Source organism: Carcharhinus amblyrhynchos, unplaced genomic scaffold (genome assembly GCF_965287045.1).
Source record: "Carcharhinus amblyrhynchos unplaced genomic scaffold, sCarAmb.v2.hapA scaffold_42, whole genome shotgun sequence".
Classification (NCBI taxonomy): Eukaryota; Metazoa; Chordata; class Chondrichthyes; order Carcharhiniformes; family Carcharhinidae; genus Carcharhinus; species Carcharhinus amblyrhynchos.
Genome location: NW_027649783.1, coordinates 2,131,058 through 2,155,120, shown reverse-complemented (window position 1 = coordinate 2,155,120; position 24,063 = coordinate 2,131,058). Strand labels below are relative to the sequence as shown.

Genomic DNA, 24,063 nt, shown 5'->3' with positions numbered 1-24,063 from the left:
GAACCCAGGTTCCTGGCGCTGGGAGACGGCAGTTCTCAGCCCAAAAGTCAGTGTCAGGAGTGGGATTCGAACCCACGCCTCCAGAGGAGACTGCGACCTGAACGCAGCGCCTTAGACCGCTCGGCCACCCTGACTCCCTTCACTTTAGCACAGGGAGATTTCCCCCAAACAGCTTCAATAAAGTGTTTGGAAACAGCTGGAAGCGGATGTTGGGGAGGATGTTACTGAGGGAGATTCTTGCTATAGAATAGACTGTGTTTGGGTGGGAATATTACTGACTGGCAATTATAACAGGAGCAGGTTTAAAAACACAAAAGGACAAAGTCACCACCCGAAACCTTAACTCTGTCTCTCTCTCTCTCTTCACAAAAGCTGCCGGATTATTTGCAGCATTTTCTGTTTCGATTCCAGATTTCAAAGCTCCGGGTTTGTGGAAACTCTTGAGTGTGAAGGGCGGCTCTGGAAGGGTTTGTGTGGGGAGCTGGCTTTCGTTTCCATTCTTAATAAACGGGTTGAAATTGGCGGTTGCAGAAACTGGAGGTGGAGCTGAAAGATCAGGGGCCGTTCTGTGTGTGTGTGTGTGTGTGTGTGTCAGGCCGGCTCTCTCCTCCCTCCCGCTCTGGGTTGAATCTTCACTCTGTCTCCTCCCCCCTCTCTGCTCTCACTCCGCCTTTCTCAGTCAGGTCGGGGCGGCCTGTATAAAAGGAGCCTGAAAGAGTTCCTCTCTCTCAGATTGGGCAGTGATCGGAGTGAAGAATCCATCATGTCTGGCAGAGGGAAAGGAGGCAAAGGACTGGGGAAAGGCGGAGCCAAGCGGCACCGCAAAGTGCTCCGTGATAATATCCAGGGCATCACCAAACCAGCAATCCGCCGCCTGGCTCGCCGTGGCGGGGTCAAGCGGATCTCGGGCTTGATCTATGAGGAGACTCGCGGGGTGCTGAAGGTTTTCCTGGAGAATGTGATCAGGGATGCGGTCACCTACACTGAACACGCCAAGCGCAAGACGGTCACTGCCATGGATGTGGTGTACGCTCTGAAACGCCAGGGCCGCACTCTCTATGGATTCGGCGGCTGAACAACTCGACCCTTTTCCAGCCAACACACAACAAAGGCTCTTTTCAGAGCCACTCACCGCCTCACAGAGAGAGCAGTGACCTGGGGACGGGGGGGAGCTGGGACAGGCTGCTCAGGGTTTGAGATGCAGCTTTGCTTTGTTTAGGTTCCGGTGCCGGGAAATCACCCAATTGAACATTTCATTTGGAGCAGGATTGTTGTTGAAATGTTTCAGTGGATTGTCTCAGCAGCCCCCAGTTGACACGTGCCCTGAGTGAAAGGCCACCTCACTCCCTGTCTAATCACTCAGTGTTTGGATAGAGTTTCTAAAAGCTTTCTCTGGAATAGCGGGAGTTTAGGAGCAGCAGCCGGTGAATCGTTCACTGGAACCAGTGCCAGTTGTGATGCTATTTGCCCCCCAGACGGTTGTTTCCTGCACTGAAGCTGACAGGCTTTGGGAAACTGCTGAGTTTCCGCTCAGTCATTCACAAAACCCGCAATTCCCGCAGTTTGAGCCGCTCCAACCCCCAGCCTGCTTCTGATTGGCCATCCTCTCCGCATCTGAACCAATCGCACAGCATCGAATGTGAACATTGAGCCAATCATTGGCTTCGACTGTCAACCGGCAGGAATTTTGAATGGGGGGAAATGGCGCCAATTTCAGCGCGGGAAAGGGAATGGAGACAAATTCTTAACTTCTCAACAAGAATAACATCTCTATTAATATTCTGCTGTAAGATTATTTTACAAAGAGCTTTCATTTGTGAACATTTGTCCGCGGCAAACGGCTCTATTCAGGAATGTCAAACGGGACAAATATGAATTCACTCTCTGTAACAAACAACAGACTCAATCCCTTTCACACCGGCTTCAGGGGGACACAGAGAAGACACAGATTTCTCATCCTTTCCCCTGAAAGCGGAACAAGCCACAGGCGGAGGGGAAATCTGAATGGGCTGGAGAGGGAAGGGACAGGGATCGAGTGGAACTGCAGGAGATTCTGGGAATGAACAGCCCAGAGAGCGGGGAAAGGGTCTAAAACACCAAGTGGAGGGAGATGGATTTCAAATCTTCAATGTTTCTGGTAATTAAGGACGGAATGAAGTCTTATTTTATACAAACGGTTATTTCCTGCACAGAAAATGGAGTAATTTCTGGAAGGGGCGGTGAAGAAAACAAGTGAGGCGATCAGAACCAGAGTTCCAGACATTCATTCCCTGCTCAGAGTTTGATTGAAACTTCCTGGGCCAATTCCCGCTGGGGGGGGCGGTTCCTCATAGAGTTTAAAAAGGCGGCTGCAGCGCAGACTCTGGATTAACAGTCTGTGTGTCTCAGATTGTGCTGAATCCGCTCAGAAAATGGCCAGGACCAAGCAGACAGCGCGCAAATCGACCGGAGGGAAAGCTCCTCGCAAACAGCTGGCTACCAAAGCGGCCCGGAAGAGCGCTCCAGCCACGGGCGGAGTGAAGAAGCCTCATCGCTACAGACCCGGCACTGTGGCTCTGAGGGAGATCCGCCGCTACCAGAAATCCACCGAGCTGCTGATCCGCAAACTGCCCTTCCAGCGCCTGGTGCGAGAGATCGCTCAGGACTTCAAGACAGACCTGCGCTTCCAGAGCTCGGCCGTCATGGCCCTGCAGGAGGCCAGCGAGGCTTACCTGGTGGGGCTCTTTGAGGACACCAACCTGTGCGCCATCCACGCCAAGCGAGTCACCATCATGCCCAAAGACATCCAGCTGGCCCGCCGCATCCGCGGGGAACGCGCCTAAAACCCCGGCTTCAGCACCAAGAACAACAACGGCTCTTTTCAGAGCCACCAACTCGACACATGAAAGAGCTGCCATCTCCTGTTAACCAATCTAGTCTTTCAATTCCCGGCACAGAATCTTCCCAGGACTCTGAAACCTCTCCATCTTACAATTAACTCTCCGTTACATTGAGCTCTCTCCAATCCTTTGATGGTTACAGTCAAAACCATCCCGTTAACAATTCTACCGCAATTTAATTTTAAAGTGGTTTTATTAAACCTGCCATCATTTCAGTTTCCGAGGAATAATTCCGCAAATCCACTTTCTCCGCACATGTTTGGAGTGAGGATTGAGAATTGTGTCAGTCAGGGTTCAGAATATGAACCATGTCTCAAACAGTAACCCCCTCACACCGATATCACCATTACAGAAACACTTGTACATTCGGACAGACAATAATTAACACTTTTCCAGATACAATGACTGGCTTTGAAAACTGATGGGCTGCAGATGACTGTCCTCACAGACTGTCACACTTTAAACAATTATATTGGAAATCGGATCATTTCAGTTCACTGGGACGGTTCCCCCAATAAACAGCAGAAACTTGTAATAAAATATTCTATGTGTCAATAGTAGGGATTGATAGAACAAAGCGGGAAACAGCTGGACTGTGAATAGCAGTGCAGAATCTGACCGATAGACACCAGGCCGCCCTTTTCCAGATAAAGTGAGTGGCTCTGAAAAGAGCCTTTGGGTTATCAGATGAAAGAATGGCCGCTTCACTTGCTCTTGCTGGAGACGGCGGAGGTTTTCTTGGGCAGCAGCACGGCCTGGATATTAGGCAGCACCCCGCCCTGAGCGATGGTCACCCCTCCCAGCAGCTTGTTGAGCTCCTCGTCGTTGCGGACGGCCAGCTGCAGGTGTCTGGGGATGATGCGGGTCTTCTTGTTGTCCCGGGCCGCGTTCCCGGCCAGCTCCAGGATTTCAGCGGTCAGATACTCGAGCACAGCAGCCAGATAGACCGGGGCTCCGGCACCCACACGCTCAGCATAGTTGCCCTTTCTCAGGAGCCTGTGAACACGGCCCACCGGGAACTGCAGTCCAGCCCGGGAGGAGCGAGACTTGGCCTTGGCCCGAACTTTCCCGCTGCTCTTTCCTCTTCCAGACATTTCCCCAATCTCCCAAAGCCTTTCACAAAGAATGCTGAAATCCACTCCCTTTCGCTTCTCTTCTAGCTCCGGGAGGAATGGAGGGCCCACATTGCTGATTGGTCACTTTGTTGCTACCTCTCAGCATCTTGTCCATATGACCAATCAGAAATCTGCTGAACTGACCAATCCGGAGCCTCCACGGAGTGAGGGCGGAAAAGCCCAAATTCTCAGCTTCCCACCGATTTCATTTCAAATTGGAAAAGTCCCCAAAGGGGAAAAGAACAAATCCTCCTAGCGCTTTCTAACTGTCCCGGGCGGGAATCCATCCCTGTTCACAGCATTCCCAGAAGGAAAACACTCCCGTTTAGTCTTCAATCAGAACCCAGTGTCCTTCACTGGAAACAGGGAGCCCGATCCAGTCCCTCAGACTCAGTTTGTACCAATTTCTACAGATCCTTATAATAATCAGTGTGTGTCCCAGATAGGGGCTGGGAAATTGGACTGGGATTTATGCATCTTTCTGTCAGTGGGACTGATTTGGGGGTGACACGGAAACAAAGTTTGTCTGTTCTGCTCTGATTGTGGGATTGAAAATGTTTCTGCACCAGTTCTGCTGCCTGAGACTGTGAAACTGATGCACTCTGATAGAGAACATACATACTGTGTGTGAGGAGCTCACTGTTCATTGTAACTCAGGGGAGGAAACTTCAAACTAACCTGGATTGATTCAATGATTTGCCTGTCAGGAATAATTGACTCATTGTAACCCAATTACAGGTGAGGGAATAATACACAGGCCCTTTTTCAATGTGATTTACTGTTGTCACATGTATTGGTATACAGTGAAAAGTATTGTTTCTTGTGCGTTATACAAGCAAAGCATACCATTCAGAGAGTACATGGGGAGAGAGGAATGACAGAGTGCACAATGTAGTGTTACATTCATAACTCATCTGTAGTGAAAGATCAATATAAAGTAGGTCCATTCAAAAGTCTGATAGCAGCAGAGAAGATTGAGTTGGTTGGTACATGATCTCAGACTTTTGTATCTTATTCCTGTTGGAAGAAGGTGGAAGAGAGAATGTCCGGGGTGTGTGGGGGCTTTGATTATGCTGCTGCTTTTCTGATGTGATGGGAAGTGCAGATAGAGGCAATGGATGGGAGGCTGCTTTCTGTGATGCACTGGGCTACTATAAGAACTGTTTGTAGTTTAAGGTGGTCTTGGTAAAAGCAGGAGCCATACCGAGCTGTGATATATCTGGAAAGGGTATTATCTACAGTGCATCTGTAAAACTTGGTGAGAGTCATAGCAGAAATGCTGAATTTCCTTAGCCTCCTGTGAACTTAGCGGTCTTACTTAACTATAGAGTCAGCGCGGAAGGACCAGGATAAGTCATTGATGATCTCGACACATAGAAACCTGAAGCTCTCAACAAGTTCCATTTCATCCCCATTGCTGTAGACAGGGGCATGTCCTCCACTGTACTTCCTGAAGTTAATGACAATCCCCTTTGTTTGGGTGACATTGAGAGAGAGATTATTGTCGTCACACTAATTTACCAGATTCTCTATCTCATTCCTGTAGTCCGTCTCATCATTTTTTGACATCCCATCCATGATGGTGGTATCATCAGCAAACTTGAAAATAGAGTTGAAGCAGAATTTGGCCACACAGTCATAAGTGTATAAGGAGCATCGTAAGGGGTTGAGGACACAGCCTTGTGAGGCACTGGTGTTGAGGATAATCGTGGAGGTGGTGTCGTTGCCAATCTTTACTCATTGTGGTCTGTGGGTTAGGAAATCTAGGATGCCGTCACAGAGGGAGGAGCCAAGCCCTCGGCCATGGAGTTTGAAGATGGGGTTTGTAGGAATAACAGTGTTGAAGGCTGAGCTGTAATCAATAAATGGGAATCTGACATGTGTCTTTGTTATCCAGGTGTTCCAGGGTTGAGTATACGGTCAGGGAGATGGCATCTACTGTGGATCTGTTGCGGCAGTAGGTGAACTGTAGTGGATCCAGGCAATCTGGGAGGCTGGAGTTGATCCGTGCCATGACTAACCTTTCGAAGCACCTCATAATGATGGATGTCAGAGCTACCAGGCAATAGTCATGGAGCCTCACTGCCTGGCTTATCTTTGCTACAGGGATGATGGTCATCTTCTTGAAGCCTGTAGGGACCTCAGATTGGTGTGAGGAGAGGTTAAAGATGTCTGTGAATACCCCCGCCAGCTGCTCCACGCAGGATCTGAGTGCCTGTCCCTGTACCCCATCCGGGCCAGTCGCTTTCCGCAGGATGACTTTCAATGCGGCTGATCTGAAGTCTGTGATGGTGACCTCGGATACAGGTTCAGCCAAGGCTTTCAGAGTGGAGGGCATCCTCAAAACAGGCATAGAATGCATTGAGCTCATCAGGGAGGGGGGCATCGTCACTGGCAATTCTACACGCCTTCATCTGGGAACCTGTTGTGTCTTTCAGACCTTCCCACAAACGGTGCGAGTCCATGTGGCGAGCCTGGGACTCGAGCTTGGTCCGGTACTGGCACTTGGCAGCTGTGATGGTTCTCTGTAGATCACATCTGGATTTGTTCCAGTTCAGGGTCCCCTGACTGGAAATGCTTTGGAGCTGGACTTCAGGAAGCAGTGAATATCCCTGTTCATCCACACTTTCCGGTCGGGAAACACATGGATTTGCTCCTTTGGCTCAGTCTTCTATGCAATACTAATGAAGTCAGTTATTGTGGTGAAGTAAACATTCAGGGTGCTTGCTGAGTTTTTAAATATTGACCAGCCATTGACTCGAAGCAGTCATGTAGGAGATCATCCCATTCCGCAGACCAACAATGCCGGACTTTCTTTAATCGGATTCTCCTGCTTCAGTTTTTTGCCTGGAAGCTTTGAGCAGGAGCACGGCCTTGTGATCTGATTTGCCAAAGTTTGGGCAGGCGATAGAACGGTCGGCATGTTTGATTTTTGTGTAGCAGTGCTCGAGGATGTTTGTGCCTCTGGTGGGACAGGTGACATGTTGGTAGTACTTTGGTAGGACACTCTTGAGATTGGTCTGGTTGAAGTCCCCGGCCTGGATGAACAAGGCCTCGGGATATTTTGTCTCAAGGCCGTTTGTGGCGGTAGATATTTCATCCAGCGCGACCTTCACGTCTGCCTGGGGTGGAATGTAAACTGCTGTCAGGATAACAGAGGTGAACTCCTGCGGAAGGTTATCGGGGCAGCATTTCAGCGTCAGATATTCTAGGTCCGGGGAGCAGAAACTCGCCAATGTTGTGACATCGGAGCACCAAGAGGTGTTGATTAGAAGGCAGACGCTACCTGCGCGAGCCTGATCTGAGGCTGCTGTAAGGTCCATTCGGTGGACGGAGAAGCCCTGTGGTTGTACGACACTGCCCGGTGAAGCAGGTGTGATCTGTGTCTCTGTGAAACACAGCACACAGCAGTCTCTCAGTTCCCTTTGAAAAGTGAGTCTGGTTTTCAGTTCATCGAGATTGTTTTGCAGAGATTGAACATTTGCCAGGAGTGAGCTGGGGAGGGGGGTCTTGGAACCACACTGTTTGAGTCTCACCTGCAGGCCTGCGCGTTTCCCCCGCTTCCTGGGGTGGCTGCTCCCTGTCCTGCCTGCCAGACGGTGTTTAGTCTGTGGTATCGAGGGTGTAGCTGGGTCCTGTTTGCGCTTTGGTTGGTGTGTGGGTGGAGGATTTGTTGCCATGGTCACGGGTCCTGCCTCGGCAGTCGGGTCTGAGTGGTGGGGAGTTCCGGGTCACTGTCGGGCTGCGGTTCCAGTTCGGGGGGTGTTCACACCACACTCCGGTGTGGACAGGTTGAAGGCCGGTTGGCGGACGGGGTCTCTGGGGTCACGGCTGGGTCCACGTGTTCGGGTTCTCCGGGTCACTGCAGGTCAGGGTCTTCCTTCCGAGGTCAGAGGATCTCTAATCTCGCAAATAAATTTAAAAGAGCAGTTTCAGTAATTTATAAATCTCAGTACATAATCATAATGAACAGTCACAAAGGAAACCCAGTGATACATAAGAACATAACATAAGAACATAAGAAATAGGAGCAGGAGTAGGCCATCTAGCCCTTCAAGCCTGCCCCGCCATTCAATAAGATCATGGCTGATCTGTCGTGGCTCAGTTCCACATTCCCGCCCTCTCCCCATAACCCTTAATCTCCTCTCTTATCAAAAACCCATCAACCCGCGTCTTAAAAATATTTAGCGAGGCAGCCTCCACCACTTCAACGGGCAGAGAATTCCAGAGATTCACCACCCTTTGAGTGAAGAAGTTCCTCCTCAACTCCGTTCTAAACCGCCCCCCCTTTATCTTGAGGCTGTGCCCCCTAGTCCTACTGTCCTTTCTGAGCGGGAAGAGCCTCTCCACCTCTATCCTATCCATCCCATTCATCATCTTATACGTCTCAATGAGATCTCCCCTCATTCTTCTAAACTCTAACGAGTACAAGCCTAGTTTATTCAGCCTCTCCTCATAGCTCAATCCCCTCAACTCCGGTATCAGCCTAGTAAACCTCCTCTGCACTCCCTACAAGGCCAAAATATCCTTGCGTAAGTGCGGCGCCCAAAACTGCACACAGTACTCCAGCTGCGGCCTCACCAATGCCCTATACAGCTGCAGCAAGACCTCCCTACTTTTATATTCAATCCCCCTCGCTATGAAGGCCAGCATCCCATTCGCCTTCCTGACCACCTGCTGCACCTGCAAGCTGGGTACAAACATTGTCAATGTGTGACTGCAGTCCTCAGTGTCTGTATGAGAAGTATGATCAGTGGAGGTAGGCGCTATGACAATTCAATGACATTCAGATAGAACTGAAACCCTGCCCTGCTCCATGAATGGGATAACGTTCGAATTTCCATTCATTGCTCCGGTGTGATTAACCAGATAGTAATCAAAACCGAACAGTCTCTGTTTAAAACGTGTCCATCCTCGTTCACACCCGGTCCCTGCGAGAGCTGCTCTTTGTCTAACTCCCCACATTCTGACTGTCTGCCTCTGTTTCCAATCTTCACTGTCCAATTACAACAAACCAGGGGAGACTGGAACTAGAATCATTTCAGTGCACAAGGAGACAGTTCACCACATCCAGTCCATGCTGGCTTCTCCATACAACAATCCAGTCAGTCCCATTCCCCTGCTCTATCCCCATAGCCCGACAAGTTTATTTCCCTCAAATGTCCATCCAAATTCCTCTTTGAAATGATTCATTGTCTCTGCTTCCACCCTCAGAGGCAGCAACTTCCAGGTTGTTATTCGCTGCATGAAAAGTTCTCCCACACATCCTCTCTCTGTCTCTTCCCAAAACCTTCACCCTGTGTCCCCTAGTCCGTGTACTATCAGTGAATGGCATCAGTTTTCTTTGTCTACCGGATCCACACCTGCCATAATCCTGTCCACCTCGATCAGATCTCCCCCTCAATCTGCTTTACTCCAAAAAGATCAACCCCAGCTTCGCCAACACAACTTTGTGGCTAAAACCCCCTCATTGCTGAAACCATTCTGGTCAATCTCCTCTGCACCCACTGAATGATCCTCACACGTTTCCTCAAGTGTGCTGAGCAGAACTGGACTCAATACTCCAGCTGTGATCCAATCAGAGCTTTCTAAAGGCTCAGTGTAACTTGTATGATTCTGTTCTCAATGCCCCTGTGTCCTCATGGGGAGGGTCACTCGTGTGGATGGGGAGGGTCTGCACTAACCTGGCAGGGGGATGGGCACCACTAAATAGAAGTAGAAAAGGGGAATATCTAGAGAAGGAAATAAAATCACCGGCTCAATGCTCAATGCATTGCAATTGAGCTCAATGCATTCTGTGCCCATTTTGAGAAAGAGCTCAGTGAGAGTACACCCTCCGCTCTGGAAGCCTCGGATGAACTTGTATCTAAGGTCACCATTGCAGATGTCAGAGCAGCATTCTCAAAGGCCAACCCAAGGAGAGCGACTTGCCTGGATGGGCAACCTCCTCTGCTACTACCTCTGGCAGCTTGTTCCAGACACTCACCACACTGTGTGAAAAAATTGCTCCTCTAGACCCTTTTGGATCTCTCCCCTCTCACCTTAAACCTCTGCCTTTGGGAAAATATATTGACTATCCACCTGCTCTATGCCCCTCATTATTTTATAGACCTCTATAACATCACCCCTAAGCCTTCCAGAGAAAAATGTCCGCTTATATCTCTCCTTATAACTCAAACCATCAAGTCCCAGCAGCATCCCAGTAAATCTTTTCTGGACTCTGTCTTGTTTAATAATACCCTTTCTATAATTGGGTGACCAGAACTGTACACAGTATTCCAAGTGTGGCCTGATCAACGTTTGTAACAACTTCAACAAGACGTCCCAAATCCTGTATTCAATGTTCTGACCAATGAAACCAGGCCTGCTGAATGCCTTCTTCATCATTCTGTCCACCTGTGACTCCACTTTCAAGGAACTATGAACCTGTACCCTTTAATCTCTGTTCTATAACTCTCCCCAGTACCTACCATTAACTGACCAAGTCCTGCCATGGTTTGATCTACCAAAATACATCGCCTTGCATTTATCTAAATTAAACTCTATCTGTCATTCATCAGCCCTGTTGCAATCCTAGATAACCTTCTTTACTGTCCACTATGCCAGCAACCTTGGTGGCACATGGGACAGTGTGGTGAATAAGGTTGATGAGTTAGAAGCACAAATAGTCACATAGGAAAAAGGGAGGTGTGGTGAGAAAGAAATAGAGCAGCAAATCTGCAGGCAGATCATGCATTGCAGATATAGAATTAACTGCATTTTCACACAGACTGACAGGAATGTTGCCACATGATCCACGTATTAGTGGGTGGTCACTTGAGTAACAGTGATCATTGTAACACAAGCTTGATATTAGCAAGGAACAATCTAAAGTAACACTTTTGAACTGGAAGAGGCCTAACTTCAATGGGAGGAGCTGGGATTGAGCCAGAGTCAAATGGAGCCAAAATCTGACAGGAAAAACTGTAACAGTGATGGGTGATCTTTCAGGAGATATTTCAGGTATAGACTCAGTACATTCTGATCAGGGTGAAAGGGAGGGGAACCAAAGCCCGGGCTCCTTGGATGATGAGGATGATAGAAAATATAACGAAACAATGAAGAGGCCGTATGATTCAGGTCAGAAGAATTCTTCAAGTGTGTGTGTGAGTTATAGTGTGAGTGTGTGAAATTAACTCTGTATCTGTCCATCTCTGTTACTGTATGTGGAGTTAACTCATTCCTGCTGTCAACCTGTACGAGAGCACCATTCACTCTCTGTCAGCATCTGTTACTGTGTTTCATTGGAATTACAGTAAATTTCTTCCTGTCAGTTTATTTGAGGATGGAATTAATTCTCTGATGTCTCAGCCTCTATTAGTGCAAGTGAGTGTGGAGTTAACTCGATTAGCCAGTCTCTGTTCCTGTGTTTCAATGTGCAATTACCTCTCTGTCCTATTCTGGGGGTTGATTGGCTCAGTTGGCTGGACAGTGGGGCTGTGATGCAGAGTAACTCCAACAGTGTGGGTTCAATTCCTGTACCAGCTGGGGTTATTCATGAAAGGGGAGAACAGCCTATGGCCATCTGGGACTGGGCTGAATTTAGCCTTTACCTTTCTGTCCATCTCTGTTAGTATGTGTGCATATAGACTTACTTCTGTATCTGTAATTCTCTATTACTGTGTGTGAATGGGGCATTAACTCTCTGTTCATCTCTGATTTGTATGTGACACTGAAATTAAGTGTTCTCTATCCTTTACTGCAGTGTGATATTAACTCTGTCAATCTCTGTTACCGTATGTAGGTGTGGAATTGACTCAATCATCCGAGAATAATGACTGTGTCAGGGTCTGTTAGTGTATGGAAGTGGGTCACGATCAGCTTAGCAAACAGTAGCGAGTGCAGCCTGATTCCTGAGATGAAGGAGTTATTTTATGAGGAAAAATTAAACAAGTCTGGTCAATTTTCAGTGGAGAAGAATGAGAGAGGATTGTACTAAAACATATAAGATTCTCAGGGGCTTGACAGTGTAGATGCTGAGGGGGATGTTGCCATTTATAGGGGGAAACTAGAACTGGAGGCACAGGTTAAAGATAAAACATCTCCAATTTAAGATGGTGATTAGGAGGAATTACTACTTTTAAGGGACCCTTAATTGTTGTCATTCAATAGATTCAGTCTAGAGTTAGATAGATTTTTGAGACACTAGAGAATCAAGGGTTTTGGGGACAGGCACTGAAGTGGAGTTGAGGCCACAATCAGATCAGCCATGATCTTACTGAATGGCAGAACAGGCCTGATGGGCTGAATGGCCTTCTCCTGCTCCTTCTCCTTATATTCTGGTATTGTGTGTGTGGAACTAACCCTTTTTCTGTCAGTCTCTGTTACAGTTTTTTCAGTGTGGAATTAATTCAGTCTGATACTGGATATGAATGTGGAATTGATTCTCTGTCCAGCACTTACTGTGTGCAAGTTTGCAATGTTTCTGTAATTGTACAGAATGATCACAGTTAATAATCTTTGATCAGAAGTGTTTGGACCTGATGCTCTCAAATGTACCCAGAATTAAAGCCATCCATTTCTCCTGCTTCTACAAACCAAAGTCACCCAAACAAAAAACTTACCTTCATCGAAACTGAGGGACTGAATTCCAAAACCAACATCCAGCCTGATTCAAAATGGCTCTTAATTTGTCTATATCAGGCCTCAGTTTTCTGAGCAAAAGCTGCAATAATTCACAGGTGAAATCATGTGGACACTGGACATCTGAAACAAGGAGAACATTCTGGAATACACAACAGGTCAGGCAGCATCTGTGGAGAGAGAAACAGAGTTCATGTTTCAGCTCACTGACAATCAACCCACAATAAACTACTTGCTGATATCTGTCAATGGCGGCTGCAGTTCCCATGTGAGGAGGTAATGTCCTAGTGATATTGTCACTGGTCTAATGACCCAGAGATCCAGGGGCAATTCAATGGGACCTGAATATCACCACAGCAGATAGTGTAATTTGAGCTCAATTAAAATCTGGAATAAGAACATAAGAAATAAGAAATAGGAGCAGGAGTAGGCCATCTAGCCCTTCGAGCCTGCCCCGCCATTCAATAAGATCATGGCTGATCTGTTGTGGCTCAGTTCCACATTCCCGTCCTCTCCCCATAACCCTTAATCCCCTCTCTTATCAAAAACCCATCAACCCGCGTCTTCAAAATATTTAGCGAGGTAGCCTCCACCACTTCAACGGGCAGAGAATTCCAGAGATTCACCACCCTTTGAGTGAAGAAGTTCCTCTTCAACTCTGTTCTAAACCGCACCCCCCCCTTTATCTTGAGGCTGTGCCCCCTAGTCCTACTGTCCTTTCTGAGCGAAGAGTCTCTCCACCTCTATCCTATCCATCCCATTCATCATCTTATACGTCTCAATGAGATCTCCCCTCATTCTTCTAAACTCTAACGAGTACAAGCCTAATTTATTCAGCCTCTCCTCATAGCTCAACCCCCTCAACTCCGGCATCAGCCTAGTAAACCTCCTCTGCACTCCCTCCTAGGCCAAAATATCCTTGCATAAGTACGGTGCCCAAAACTGCACACAGTACTCCAGCTGCGGCCTCACCAATGCCCTATACAGCCGCAGCAAGACCTCCCTACTTTTATATTCAATCCCCCTCGCTATGAAGGCCAGCATCCCATTCGCCTTCCTGACCACCTGCTGCACCTGCAAGCTGGGTTTTTGCGACTCATGCACAAGGACCCCGAGGTCCCTCTGCACGGTCGCCTGCTGCAGTTTTTCTCCACTTAAGTAATAACCCTTCCTACCAATATTCCTACCACAGTGGACCACCTCGCATTTGCCAACATTAAATTCCATTTGCCATTTCCTGGCCCATTCGCCCAGCCTACCTAGATCCTTCTGCAGACTCTCCACACCCTCCGCACAATTTGCCATTCCACCAATCTTGGTGTCATCCGCAAATTTCGACACCCTACACTCGGTTCCCTTCTCCATATCATCTATATAAATGGTAAATAGCTGAGGCCCCAGCACCGACCCCTGGGGCACTCCACTAGTAACCATCCGCCAATCCAAATAGCACCTATTGACCCCCACTCTCTGCCTCCTATTTGACAACCAATCCTCTATCCACGCTAACACCCTACCCCCAACTCCATGTCCCCTGACCTTCTGTAATAACTTCTTGTGAGGTACCTTGTCAAACGCCTTCTGAAAATCAAGAAAGACCACACCCACAGGCTCTCCTCTATCCACCGCCCTAGACACATCCTCATAGAATTCCAGTAAATTTGTCAGACACGACTTCCCTTTAACAAAACCGTGCTGTGTCTGCTCTATCAAGCACTTTCGAATTAAAGATCTAATGATGGCAATGTTGTAAAAAACCCATTTGGTTTACTGATACCCCTTTAGGGAAGGAAATACACCCACATTAACTGTTGTTACCTGTGACTCTGGACCCACAGTATGTTTTTGACTCTTAAATCCCCTCTGAAACGGCCCAACAAGCCACTCAGTTCAAGGGTAATTAGTGTAATAAATGTTGGCCAAGCCAGTGACACACACATATCACATGAATGAAAACAATTCTCCGCGCCCCAGAAAGTGCTCTATCCAACACACTGCCTTGCCCGGGCACTGAGGGTGGGCATGATCCCCAGGGGCAGCCGCGGGGCAATCGGTGCTGGAACTTTCCCCACTGCCACTTGTCTCCCATTCCACCAAGCTGCCTGTGTCCTTTGGGAGTTTCCCACTTTCCTCCTCACAGTTGCCAATGCCTCCAGGTTTGGGGGCGTGTGGAAATGTTGAGCTTGTGTCCTGTACACCAAGGTGTGTGTCATTAATATATATCAGGAAGAGCAGGGCTCCTAACACCGAGCCCTGGGGAACTCCACTGGAAACCTTCCTCCAGTCTGAAACACACCCATTACCCACTCCTCTCTGTTTCCTCTCACTCACACTGTTCCATATGGGGCGGTGAGGATGGCCTCGCTGCACCATCCGCTTCATGGTGCCGCTCCCCCGGCTCCCTCCCCGCACCTCCGCCGGGCCCCGGGCGCCTCTGACTCGGTGTTACTGCGGCTGCGCGCAGCCCCGTTCAGCTTTGGGGAGCCGCACCGCGCATGCTCCGCACTGACAGACGGGACCCGGGGACGCGGCCTAATGGCGCCTGCGCCGTGCGGACCAATCTGAATGAGATAGACCGTATTCACTCGCGCGCTGAATCCTGGGTTCTCCAGGCCTCCATTACATTGAATAAAACAGAACATAAAATATATTTAAACTCTGAACGAGATTTCCTCTCCGTTCAGTGCAATACTTCCTCTTATCTAAATTACAGCCTCAAAATGTATTTCTATCCTTATTTGTCCAATGGTATTTTAACTTTTACTTTTCATCCCAATTGGCTTCGATTACAGGCATCATGTTCAGGATCACAGCAACTTTACTGCCCAACGACAAATGTGTTCCCTGACGTTCTTATTTCTTATTTTATACCATTCACAACAAACTTGTGCCGTTGTTTCATGGAAACATTTTATTTACATTTACTCTATTGAAACCAATCATGATTTTAATCCATTCTCTCCAAACTTCTCTCAACCTGATTCCCGAGTTCAGACAGTATGAATGCAGGAAGTATGAATTTAATTTCAAAGTTCTGCAATTATGTAACAAGTGAGCTGCTGCTGAGACGAACAAAGTTAATGGCAAAGATTTCAGATCAACATCTTTTCATCAGAATGGTGGAAGTTATAAATGTAATGCATTATAGGCAAATGGAGAGCAGAGGGGCTCATGTGAAAAAAAAGCAAATAGAATGTCTGTGATCAATTGAACCACACATGCATTAAATAATAAGATTTAGTCACACAGTTGAAAGGGACAATTACCAGATGTATAAAGGTAGAAAAACCTGAATGGAGGAGAGGAGGTCTGAATACCAGGAAAGACCGAGGACAGAATGATCTGTATGAAAGTAAGATGCAGAATGAAAATGGCAGGTGACTAGAAACTCTTATCAGAAATTACTCATCCTTGTGGAGTGATTGAAAATGTTCCAAGTGTGGGACAGGGGAGCGACACACTTGAGAGCCCTGCCAGCCACAGAACAGTGAGAGGATTGGCTGAGGAAAGGGAAGAAATATCATAAGTTTTTGAATGGAATATTGTATTATCTCTCCTTATAGTTCAGTGTCTACACGCAGCAGAAATAACTTTTTCAACATTATATTTTTTGCAAAATTTCACTACTAACAATGTGACTGATTAACTGGCTGCTTTGTGGAACAGCTACCATCAGTCCATAAACGTGAAACAAGTCCAATCCTGAAATAGCATCCTAAATCTTAATAAAGTAAACTAGGAAGGTATGAGTGGTGTGTTTGCTAAAATAGATTATGGATTAATAGATCCATTCAATGGCATGACGGTGGATAAGAAATGGCTATTTTTTTAAGGCAGAGGTGTCTGCAATTAAAGAGTTATACATTCCTTTCTGGCACGTAAACATAACTGGAAAAGTGGCCCAATCATGGATAACAAAATAAATTAAATAGTATTGGATCCAAAGAAGAATCTAAGAACATAAAAGCTTGGAGTAGGAGTCGGCCATTTGTCCTCTCGAGCCTGTTCCTCCATTCAATAAAATCACGCCTGATCTTTTCATGAACAGTTTACACAAATGAGCAATCGGTCCATTCTGCTTTGCCTGTGTCTGATCTTCTGTCTCCTGACAATCTGGCGCTGCTTTTGTGTGTGTTCCATTATTTGTGTGTTAGACAGTGGAATTGTGCCGCCAGTCGGAGCATATTTGCCGTCATTAAACTGCAATACGACAGTAAAATTTTGTCCTGATACTGCACAACAATAATAAACAGGAACTTATTATCTTGTAGCAGAGTGGCGCAGCGGAAGCGTGCTGGGCCCATAACCCAGAGGTCGATGGATCGAAACCATTCTCTGCTATTTAGATTTTCAGGATCAGTTTAAAAAGATCATTTCTCTGCTCCCCAAAAGTAACTCTGCTATTTTTTTCCAGGACACAGTTATCTTCATCAACTCTCGCTGACAATAGACAATCTAATCTGCCACAAGCTCACTGATGTAAAGGCTACAAACACGTCTTTCCCCCTTTTATTATCAGGGCAGTTCTGACACAGTCAAAAGACCAAAAGTCACATAACCCCTACAATTGTGAAGGAGGCCATTCGGCCCATTTAAATTGCACCGAATCTCCGACAGGGCATCCCATCCATGCCCTACAGTCAGAGTCCCACACACCCACCCCGCTAATCTACCTAACCTTCACTTTTTTTTTACCACACAAAGGGTAATCTAGCATGGCCAATCTGCCCAGCCTGCACGTCTTTGGACTGTGGAAGGAACCCGGAGTACCTGTTTTCCAGATGTAATTTGCCTGGGTGAATGCAGCTCCAACAACACTAGAAGTTTGACACCACCCAGTACAAAGTATCTGATTTCATTCGCTTCCCATCCACAAAGAGTCGCTCCCTCCACCAAAAGTTAAATTTAAAGAGTATTTATTAGTCACAAGTCTGTTTATATTACCACTGACAGACAGGGGCAGCAATGTGTACCTTCTACAAAATGCATTGCCTGAATTCACAAAGGCTCATTTGACAACATCTTCCAAACCCACCATGACTGTGGCCTAGAGGAAAAGGGCAGCAGACACATCAGGACAACGCCACATGGAAATCTCCCTCCAAACCACTCACCATCAGGACTTGGAAATATATTGCCATTCCTTCAGTGCCAGTAGGTCTTCTCACTCCCCAACAGCTCCCACCACCCCCCTCCTCTCCCCCAACCACCTCCAAACCGCACTGTGTGTGTACCTACATGACATTGGTGACAGCAGTTGAAGATTGCAGTTCAGCGCTGCCTATCCCAGGGCAATTATGGACGGGCAATAAATCCCGGCCGAGCCTGTGATGCCCTAATCCCAAGAATGACGGAAGTAAAAAGAAGATCAACTGATCAAAAAGGTTCCTCCTCACCTCTGTCTTAAAGAGGAGGTCGCTTTAAAAAAAAACCTCTGCTCTTCTGATCATATTGTCAGTGTAATTCTGAGCACAATCAGGATTATTTAGTAAGTGTTGCCCCATTGCAGAATCACATTGTGCAGGAACGACAAAATGAGAAAATACGGGAAAATCTCTGTAGGTTTGGCAGCATCAATAAGGAGAGAAAAGATCTGACATTTCGAGTCCAGGTGACCCTTTGACATCTTACAGATGCTGCCAGACCTGCTGAGATTTTCCAGCATTTTCTCTTTTAGTTTCAGATTCCAGCATCTGCAGTAATTTGCTATTATTTGTGCAGTTGCGACCTGCCTGGTGGTGGATATGATAGGATTTGTCCTCATGTTTCACCACATCCCCGTAGCTATGGGCTGTCCAAGACACACAATTGGTTTTACAATCAATTCACATGTTTCAATATCTGTTTCCATTCTGTATTTGAATGTGTCTGGTGTTGTTTCTGAGGGGGTCAGTTATGTGTGTCTGTCAGACTCTTATAAAGTGTATGTGTTGGATGAGTCTAAATCTGTCAATGGCTTCTTTGTCTGTGAGCATTTTAAGTAAATGTGGGAACCATCCGTAACATTAAATCCCCTGGGGCTGTTTGTGGAACATGTGCTTTGATTTCCCTGTTTGTAGAACATCAGCTTCCTGCTGTAGCTATCAGTGGAATTAACTCTGTGTATAAGTCTATGATGCTGCTAAAACTGCGAGTTTCATTTGGGATTTTTCACCCACGTCTCTCTCTATCTAATCTCCCATTTGTATCCATTAGTCTGTGTGAGCCTTTGGTTGTTTCCAAATCTCTCAGTGATACATTTGGTGTGTGTGATTTATTTCATATCACTCAGACTCAGCTCCTGTGAGTGAGAGCAGGAAGCAACCTGGATTTTTCAGCTGTTGACGCTGAATATGCGATTCAGAACTATTCTCTTATTTATCTGTCTTTGGGATTTCGTGTGAGTATGGGATTAATTAAATAACTTTCAATCTCTGGGACAAGTTATCAATTTGGATTAATTCCAAATCATTTTCCAACACAGAAACAGGCCACTGATGCAGTATGTTTTCAGCAAACAATGTGAGTGAGTTTCAGCCCAGCATTAAATCTGAACACAATTGTGAAAGATAATGTATCCTTCAATCTGATACTGGATTGTTATACAAGTTTCACTCAGGTTATTCACATTGATTTGGTCTGTGACACTCAGTCTGATTCTGAGTAAGAATTTTGACATGAATGTAAAATGGAACTCAGTCTGGAATTAGTACAGTGTCTTTCATCTGACTCAGTGTGAGTGAGGGGTTAGGATTAGTTTATAATTTATGGGTCTTTTCATAGTCATCAAATTGAAATTGTAACTTTTAGTTTCATAATCAGGGTGAGTTTTCAACTGGAATCTGAGTTTGTATCTCAGGCTAGACTCACTGTCAGAATATCTCAATCTGAGATTGTGTTTCACATTTGTATCTAATGTATTTGTGAGAATACACTATGGGGATTAGTACAGCCACTTCCAAACCCCTGATGTGGGTGACATGACTGGGATTTAACTCGAATCTCAAAGTACCTTATGAAAGTTAATTGTGTAACATTTAACCGAAATTCCGTTTCATCAGATATTTAATTTGGAGTTAAAACTGCTCTATTGTGGGATTGACACAGTGATGGTCTGATAATAGTTTGGACTGAGATTGATGGATCCCCCGATCAGCGGTACTAACTTTCATTTGATTTCTTACTGTGACATGCAGTATTAAGCTGTGAAAACTCTGTTTTTTTGCGTGCTATACAGACCAAGCAAACCAATCACACAATATATAGGGGAGAAGGAGGGGAGAGGGTGCAGAATGCAGTGTTAAAAATCCTTCTACCAGGAGTGGGGTTCGAACCCACGCGGACATATGTCCATTGGATCTTAAGTCCAACGCCTTAACCACTCGGCCACCCTGGTACGAGAACTGGACATGATCGGGACACAGCGGCTGTCATTCCTGTTGGATTGAAAATGTGCCTCTGAAATGATTCGTGTTCTCGGAGACTGTGGAACTGATGAACTGTCTGTGTCTCTGAGCTCGGACTGTGTGTGAGAAGGAGCTGGCGACACTCTCCCCTGGAACTTGTGTGGAGGAAATATCTGATTTCTTCAAATATTTCTCTGTGGAAACAAAGTCCATTGAATAACTCCAATCCAGATTGGGGCAGTTTCATCTCTATTAATAATCATTGGGAGCGGTTTGTGAGGCTGCAGCCAGACTCCAGCTCTGATTGGTTAAGAATTGCATAGAAACGGAGTGACCAATCACAAAGCGAGGTAGTAGAAATGGGAGGTTTTGATTGGTTTACATTTTCAAATGGGAAAAACCCGCCAATTTCAGTGCAGGAAAAATACAAAATAACCGAACGCCTTAATGTTCAGGAAAGTATTTCAATCTCACACTTTCTCATCTGTTTATTGTATTTTCCCCTCACTGAATCCTGCCGCTATTTTAGGAACAGTTTGAATGTCTCAATCTCTTATCTGGAACCGGCGGGAATCAGACCCCGCTCAGCAATTTAAAACCGAGCAAATCTCAGCTCAGTGGAAAAGCAGAAACAGAGAGATTCCCAACCAACCCCCTTCACACAGGCTTCACAGGGACAGAGAGAAACGGCTAATTTCTGATCCTCTCCCCTGAAAGCGGCCGGGAATGTTCCAATGGGAAGTGTGGAGAGAATCCCCGGCCCTATCCCGCCGGTGGGACAGGCAGCTTTGTGTCCGGAGAATAGGGAGGGCCCGGGGGGGAAGCGGATCTTAAAGCGCTGCAATGGACTCAGGTCCTGTGTGTGTACAAATCTCACTGATTCCATCCTCTGGGAAAACTGTGGAATAAACAGATCAGCCCGAGAATAAACTCTTCATTCCCGCCTTTACTCTGTTCCCGGAGCGGTGCCTAGGTAACTCGAGAGTGAAAAAAGAACCTTATTCTGAAACTGAAGATAGTTATCGTTAAATGTAAATAATTACATCCTGATATTGTTCTGCGCCTCATTGTCCGTGACAAATCCCAAACTGGGATTTATAATCCGCTCTCAGTTCAGTTTGATTGTCCCTTCAGTGTGAAAGGGGCGGGTATGAAGTCCCATTCACAGCATTCTGTAACGGGACAAATCTCTATCCTCCAGAAAGAGATTTCTCATTAACTCAATAAGGGAAAAGATGGCGCCGCCTTTTCACAGAGATTGTGAGTGGCTCTTAAAAGAGCCGTTATGTTTGGGGTGTTTTTCAGACAATCTTTGATGCTGTTTCTCACTCTGGGGTAATTGTGTACTTGTATTTAAATAATTACCTCAGACATGGTGCTGGAAATGATGTTTCTAACGTGTAAAAGTTTCTCCAATAAATAGCATAAATTTACATGTATTAAAACACCTGTATCAATAATGGGTACAGGGATTGATAAAACAAAGCGGGAAACAGTTGGACTGTGAATAGCAGTGCAGAATCTGACCGATAGACATCAGGCCGCCCTTTTCCAGATAAAGTGAGTGGCTCTGAAAAGAGCCTTTGGGTTATCAGATGAAAGAATGGCCGCTTCACTTGCTCTTGCTGGAGACGGCGGAGGTTTTCTTGGGCAGCAGCACGGCCTGGATATTAGGCAGCACCCCGCCCTGAGCGATGGTCACCCCTCCCAGCAGCTTGTTGAGCTCCTCGTCGTTGCGGACGGCCAGTTGCAGGTGTCTGGGGATGATGCGGGTCTTCTTGTTGTCCCGGGCCGCGTTCCCGGCCAGCTCCAGGATTTCAGCGGTCAGATACTCGAGCACAGCAGCCAGATAGACCGGGGCTCCGGCACCCACACGCTCAGCATAGTTGCCCTTTCTCAGGAGCCTGTGAACACGGCCCACCGGGAACTGCAGTCCAGCCCGGGAGGAGCGAGACTTGGCCTTGGCCCGAACTTTCCCGCTGCTCTTTCCTCTTCCAGACATTTCCCCAATCTCCCAAAGCCTTTCACAAAGAATGCTGAAATCCACTCCCTTTCGCTTCTCTTCTAGCTCCGGGAGGAATGGAGGGCCCACATTGCTGATTGGTCACTTTGTTGCTACCTCTCAGCATCTTGTCCATATGACCAATCAGAAATCTGCTGAACTGACCAATCCGGAGCCTCCACGGAGTGAGGGCGGAAAAGCCCAAATTCTCAGCTTCCCACCGATTTCATTTCAAATTGGAAAAGTCCCCAAAGGGGAAAAGAACAAATCCCTTTGGGAAATTATTCTGATCGGGAATGGAGAATCTCCCTTTCTCTCCTTCCCCAGTCTAGAGTTAACCTGGATCCGGCACTTTCTCATTTTCACTCTGGGTTTATCTGAAAACAAGCCGAAAATAAATTTATTTCTGGAAAGTTCGCAAATATATTTCTCAATCAAGAAATACAAAATCCCATCAATAATTAACTAAAAAACAAACCTTTTTGAAACATCAGTCTGTTTGCACCATTTTGTCCCGAGTTGCTTTTAGAATCCGGGATCCATTCGGGGTTCATCTCGGCCCTTTTTAAAACTCTCCAACCAGCCGCCAGGAAGTTTCATCGTTCTGCAAACGGACGGACTGTTCCCCATATTCCTCCAGACTGAGGATTCCTGCACAACTGGGGTTTATAGGGAATAAACTGATCGATTATTGAGACCAAACAAACAGAACTGGAAACTGAGTGGAGTCTGCACATTCTCCCCGTGTCTGCCTGGGTTTTCCTGCGGGCGCTCCACTTTCTTCCCACAGCCTAAAGACATGCGGGTTTGAGTCGATTGGATTTGCCCCCAGTATCAGAGGGATGAACAGGGGAAATATGTCGGGTTATGAGGATGGGTGAGGGATTGAAGTCGGTACAAACGCGATGGGCCGAATGGCCTCCTGCACTGTAGGGATTCGATGATTCTGACACATTTGTTCCATTAAATCTCTCTCTAAAGCCGGAGAAAGGGACCGAACATCAACGCGTCTGAGATCTAAACCCAGAGAAGGGCAGGTAGCAGTTAATTAATTTTAAACATTATTACTCAGACCCAATGATCCACCGGGCGTTTGATTTACATTACTCCGTGTCTATCATTGATAATCGGGAAATATAACAATTATTATTGTACAAGACGCTGCGTTGGAATCATTGAAGCTAAATTAATGATACAGCCTTTTCACAGACATTGTGGGGGGCTCTGAAAAGAGCCGTTGTGTTTTGGGGGGTTTCTCAGTCCATTGGGGAGTTTTACTTGGAGCTGGTGTACTTGGTCACCGCCTTTGTCCCTTCCGACACGGCGTGCTTGGCCAGTTCCCCGGGCAGCAGCAGGCGCACGGCGGTCTGGATCTCCCGGGAGCTGATGGTGCTGCACTAGTTGTAATGGGCCAGGCGGGAAGCCTCACCCGCGATGCGCTCGAAAATATCGTTGACGAACGAGTTCATGATGCTCATGGCCTTGGATGAGATGCCGGTGTCGGGGTGAACCTGCTTCATCACTTTGTAGATGTAGATGGAGTAACTCTCCTTCCGGGATCTTTTCCTCTTCTTGCCGCCCTTTGCCGGCAGCTTTTTCTGCGCTTTCTTGGCTCCCTTCTTGGAAACCGGCGCTTTCTTCTCATCCACCATCCTCCCACTGAATTTCAGACACACAATCACTGAATGGGGCCCGGAACTCCTCTTTTATAGACCAAAGCACAGGCCTATGCTAATGAAGGATGGCTGGAAGCCCTGTTCCCATTGGTTCATTCACACTGATGGCAATTCGTCATCCTGTCTCTGATTGGTTAGTGTAGATACCCAATCACATTGGTTGCTGCTCAAACCCACAAACTCTCTCAGTTTTCAATCCGTCCTTTCCCCTTGTCCGGCCCCATCCACCCAAACCCCCCTGACTCTCTCACTCCCTCTGCCACACCAGCACATTCTCTCTGCTGCTAATCCCACATCACTCTATCAGACTGCTGATACTCTTCATACATTTCCCCTTCCTCACCAGCACCAACTGCTCCGCTTTACTTCCCCGCCCATCACCGG

At 46.9% G+C, this 24,063-nt stretch overlaps 4 protein-coding genes, 3 non-coding genes and 1 pseudogene across 7 annotated transcripts; 3 read left to right on the top strand and 5 right to left on the bottom strand.

The window, feature by feature from the left end:
* Positions 1-51: 51 nt before the first annotated feature.
* Positions 52-134, bottom strand: trnal-cag (transfer RNA leucine (anticodon CAG)). The gene has a single exon. It is a non-coding gene; the product is annotated as a tRNA-Leu (tRNA).
* A 629-nt stretch (positions 135-763) lies between these two features.
* LOC145335918 (histone H4) lies at positions 764-1,075 on the top strand. The gene has a single exon (XM_080181650.1). It carries the CDS (start codon positions 764-766, stop codon positions 1,073-1,075), a length of 312 nt encoding a protein of 103 aa, XP_080037776.1.
* Positions 1,076-2,411: 1,336 nt separating this feature from the next.
* On the top strand, positions 2,412-2,822 carry LOC145335874 (histone H3). Its single transcript, XM_080181604.1, has one exon. The coding sequence runs from the start codon at positions 2,412-2,414 to the stop codon at positions 2,820-2,822; it is 411 nt and encodes a 136-aa protein (XP_080037730.1).
* Positions 2,823-3,500: 678 nt separating this feature from the next.
* On the bottom strand, positions 3,501-4,430 carry LOC145335856 (histone H2A.J). Its single transcript, XM_080181585.1, has one exon. It carries the CDS (start codon positions 3,971-3,973, stop codon positions 3,584-3,586), a length of 390 nt encoding a protein of 129 aa, XP_080037711.1. The 5' UTR covers positions 3,974-4,430; the 3' UTR covers positions 3,501-3,583.
* Positions 4,431-16,885: 12,455 nt separating this feature from the next.
* trnam-cau (transfer RNA methionine (anticodon CAU)) lies at positions 16,886-16,957 on the top strand. Its single transcript has one exon. It is a non-coding gene; the product is annotated as a tRNA-Met (tRNA).
* A 2,951-nt stretch (positions 16,958-19,908) lies between these two features.
* Positions 19,909-19,991, bottom strand: trnal-uaa (transfer RNA leucine (anticodon UAA)). Its single transcript has one exon. It is a non-coding gene; the product is annotated as a tRNA-Leu (tRNA).
* Positions 19,992-21,553: 1,562 nt separating this feature from the next.
* Positions 21,554-22,273, bottom strand: LOC145335857 (histone H2A.J). Its single transcript, XM_080181586.1, has one exon. The coding sequence runs from the start codon at positions 22,001-22,003 to the stop codon at positions 21,614-21,616; it is 390 nt and encodes a 129-aa protein (XP_080037712.1). The 5' UTR covers positions 22,004-22,273; the 3' UTR covers positions 21,554-21,613.
* Positions 22,274-23,277: 1,004 nt separating this feature from the next.
* On the bottom strand, positions 23,278-23,788 carry LOC145335913 (histone H2B type 1-M-like; annotated as a pseudogene).
* Between the last annotated feature and the right edge of the window lie 275 nt (positions 23,789-24,063).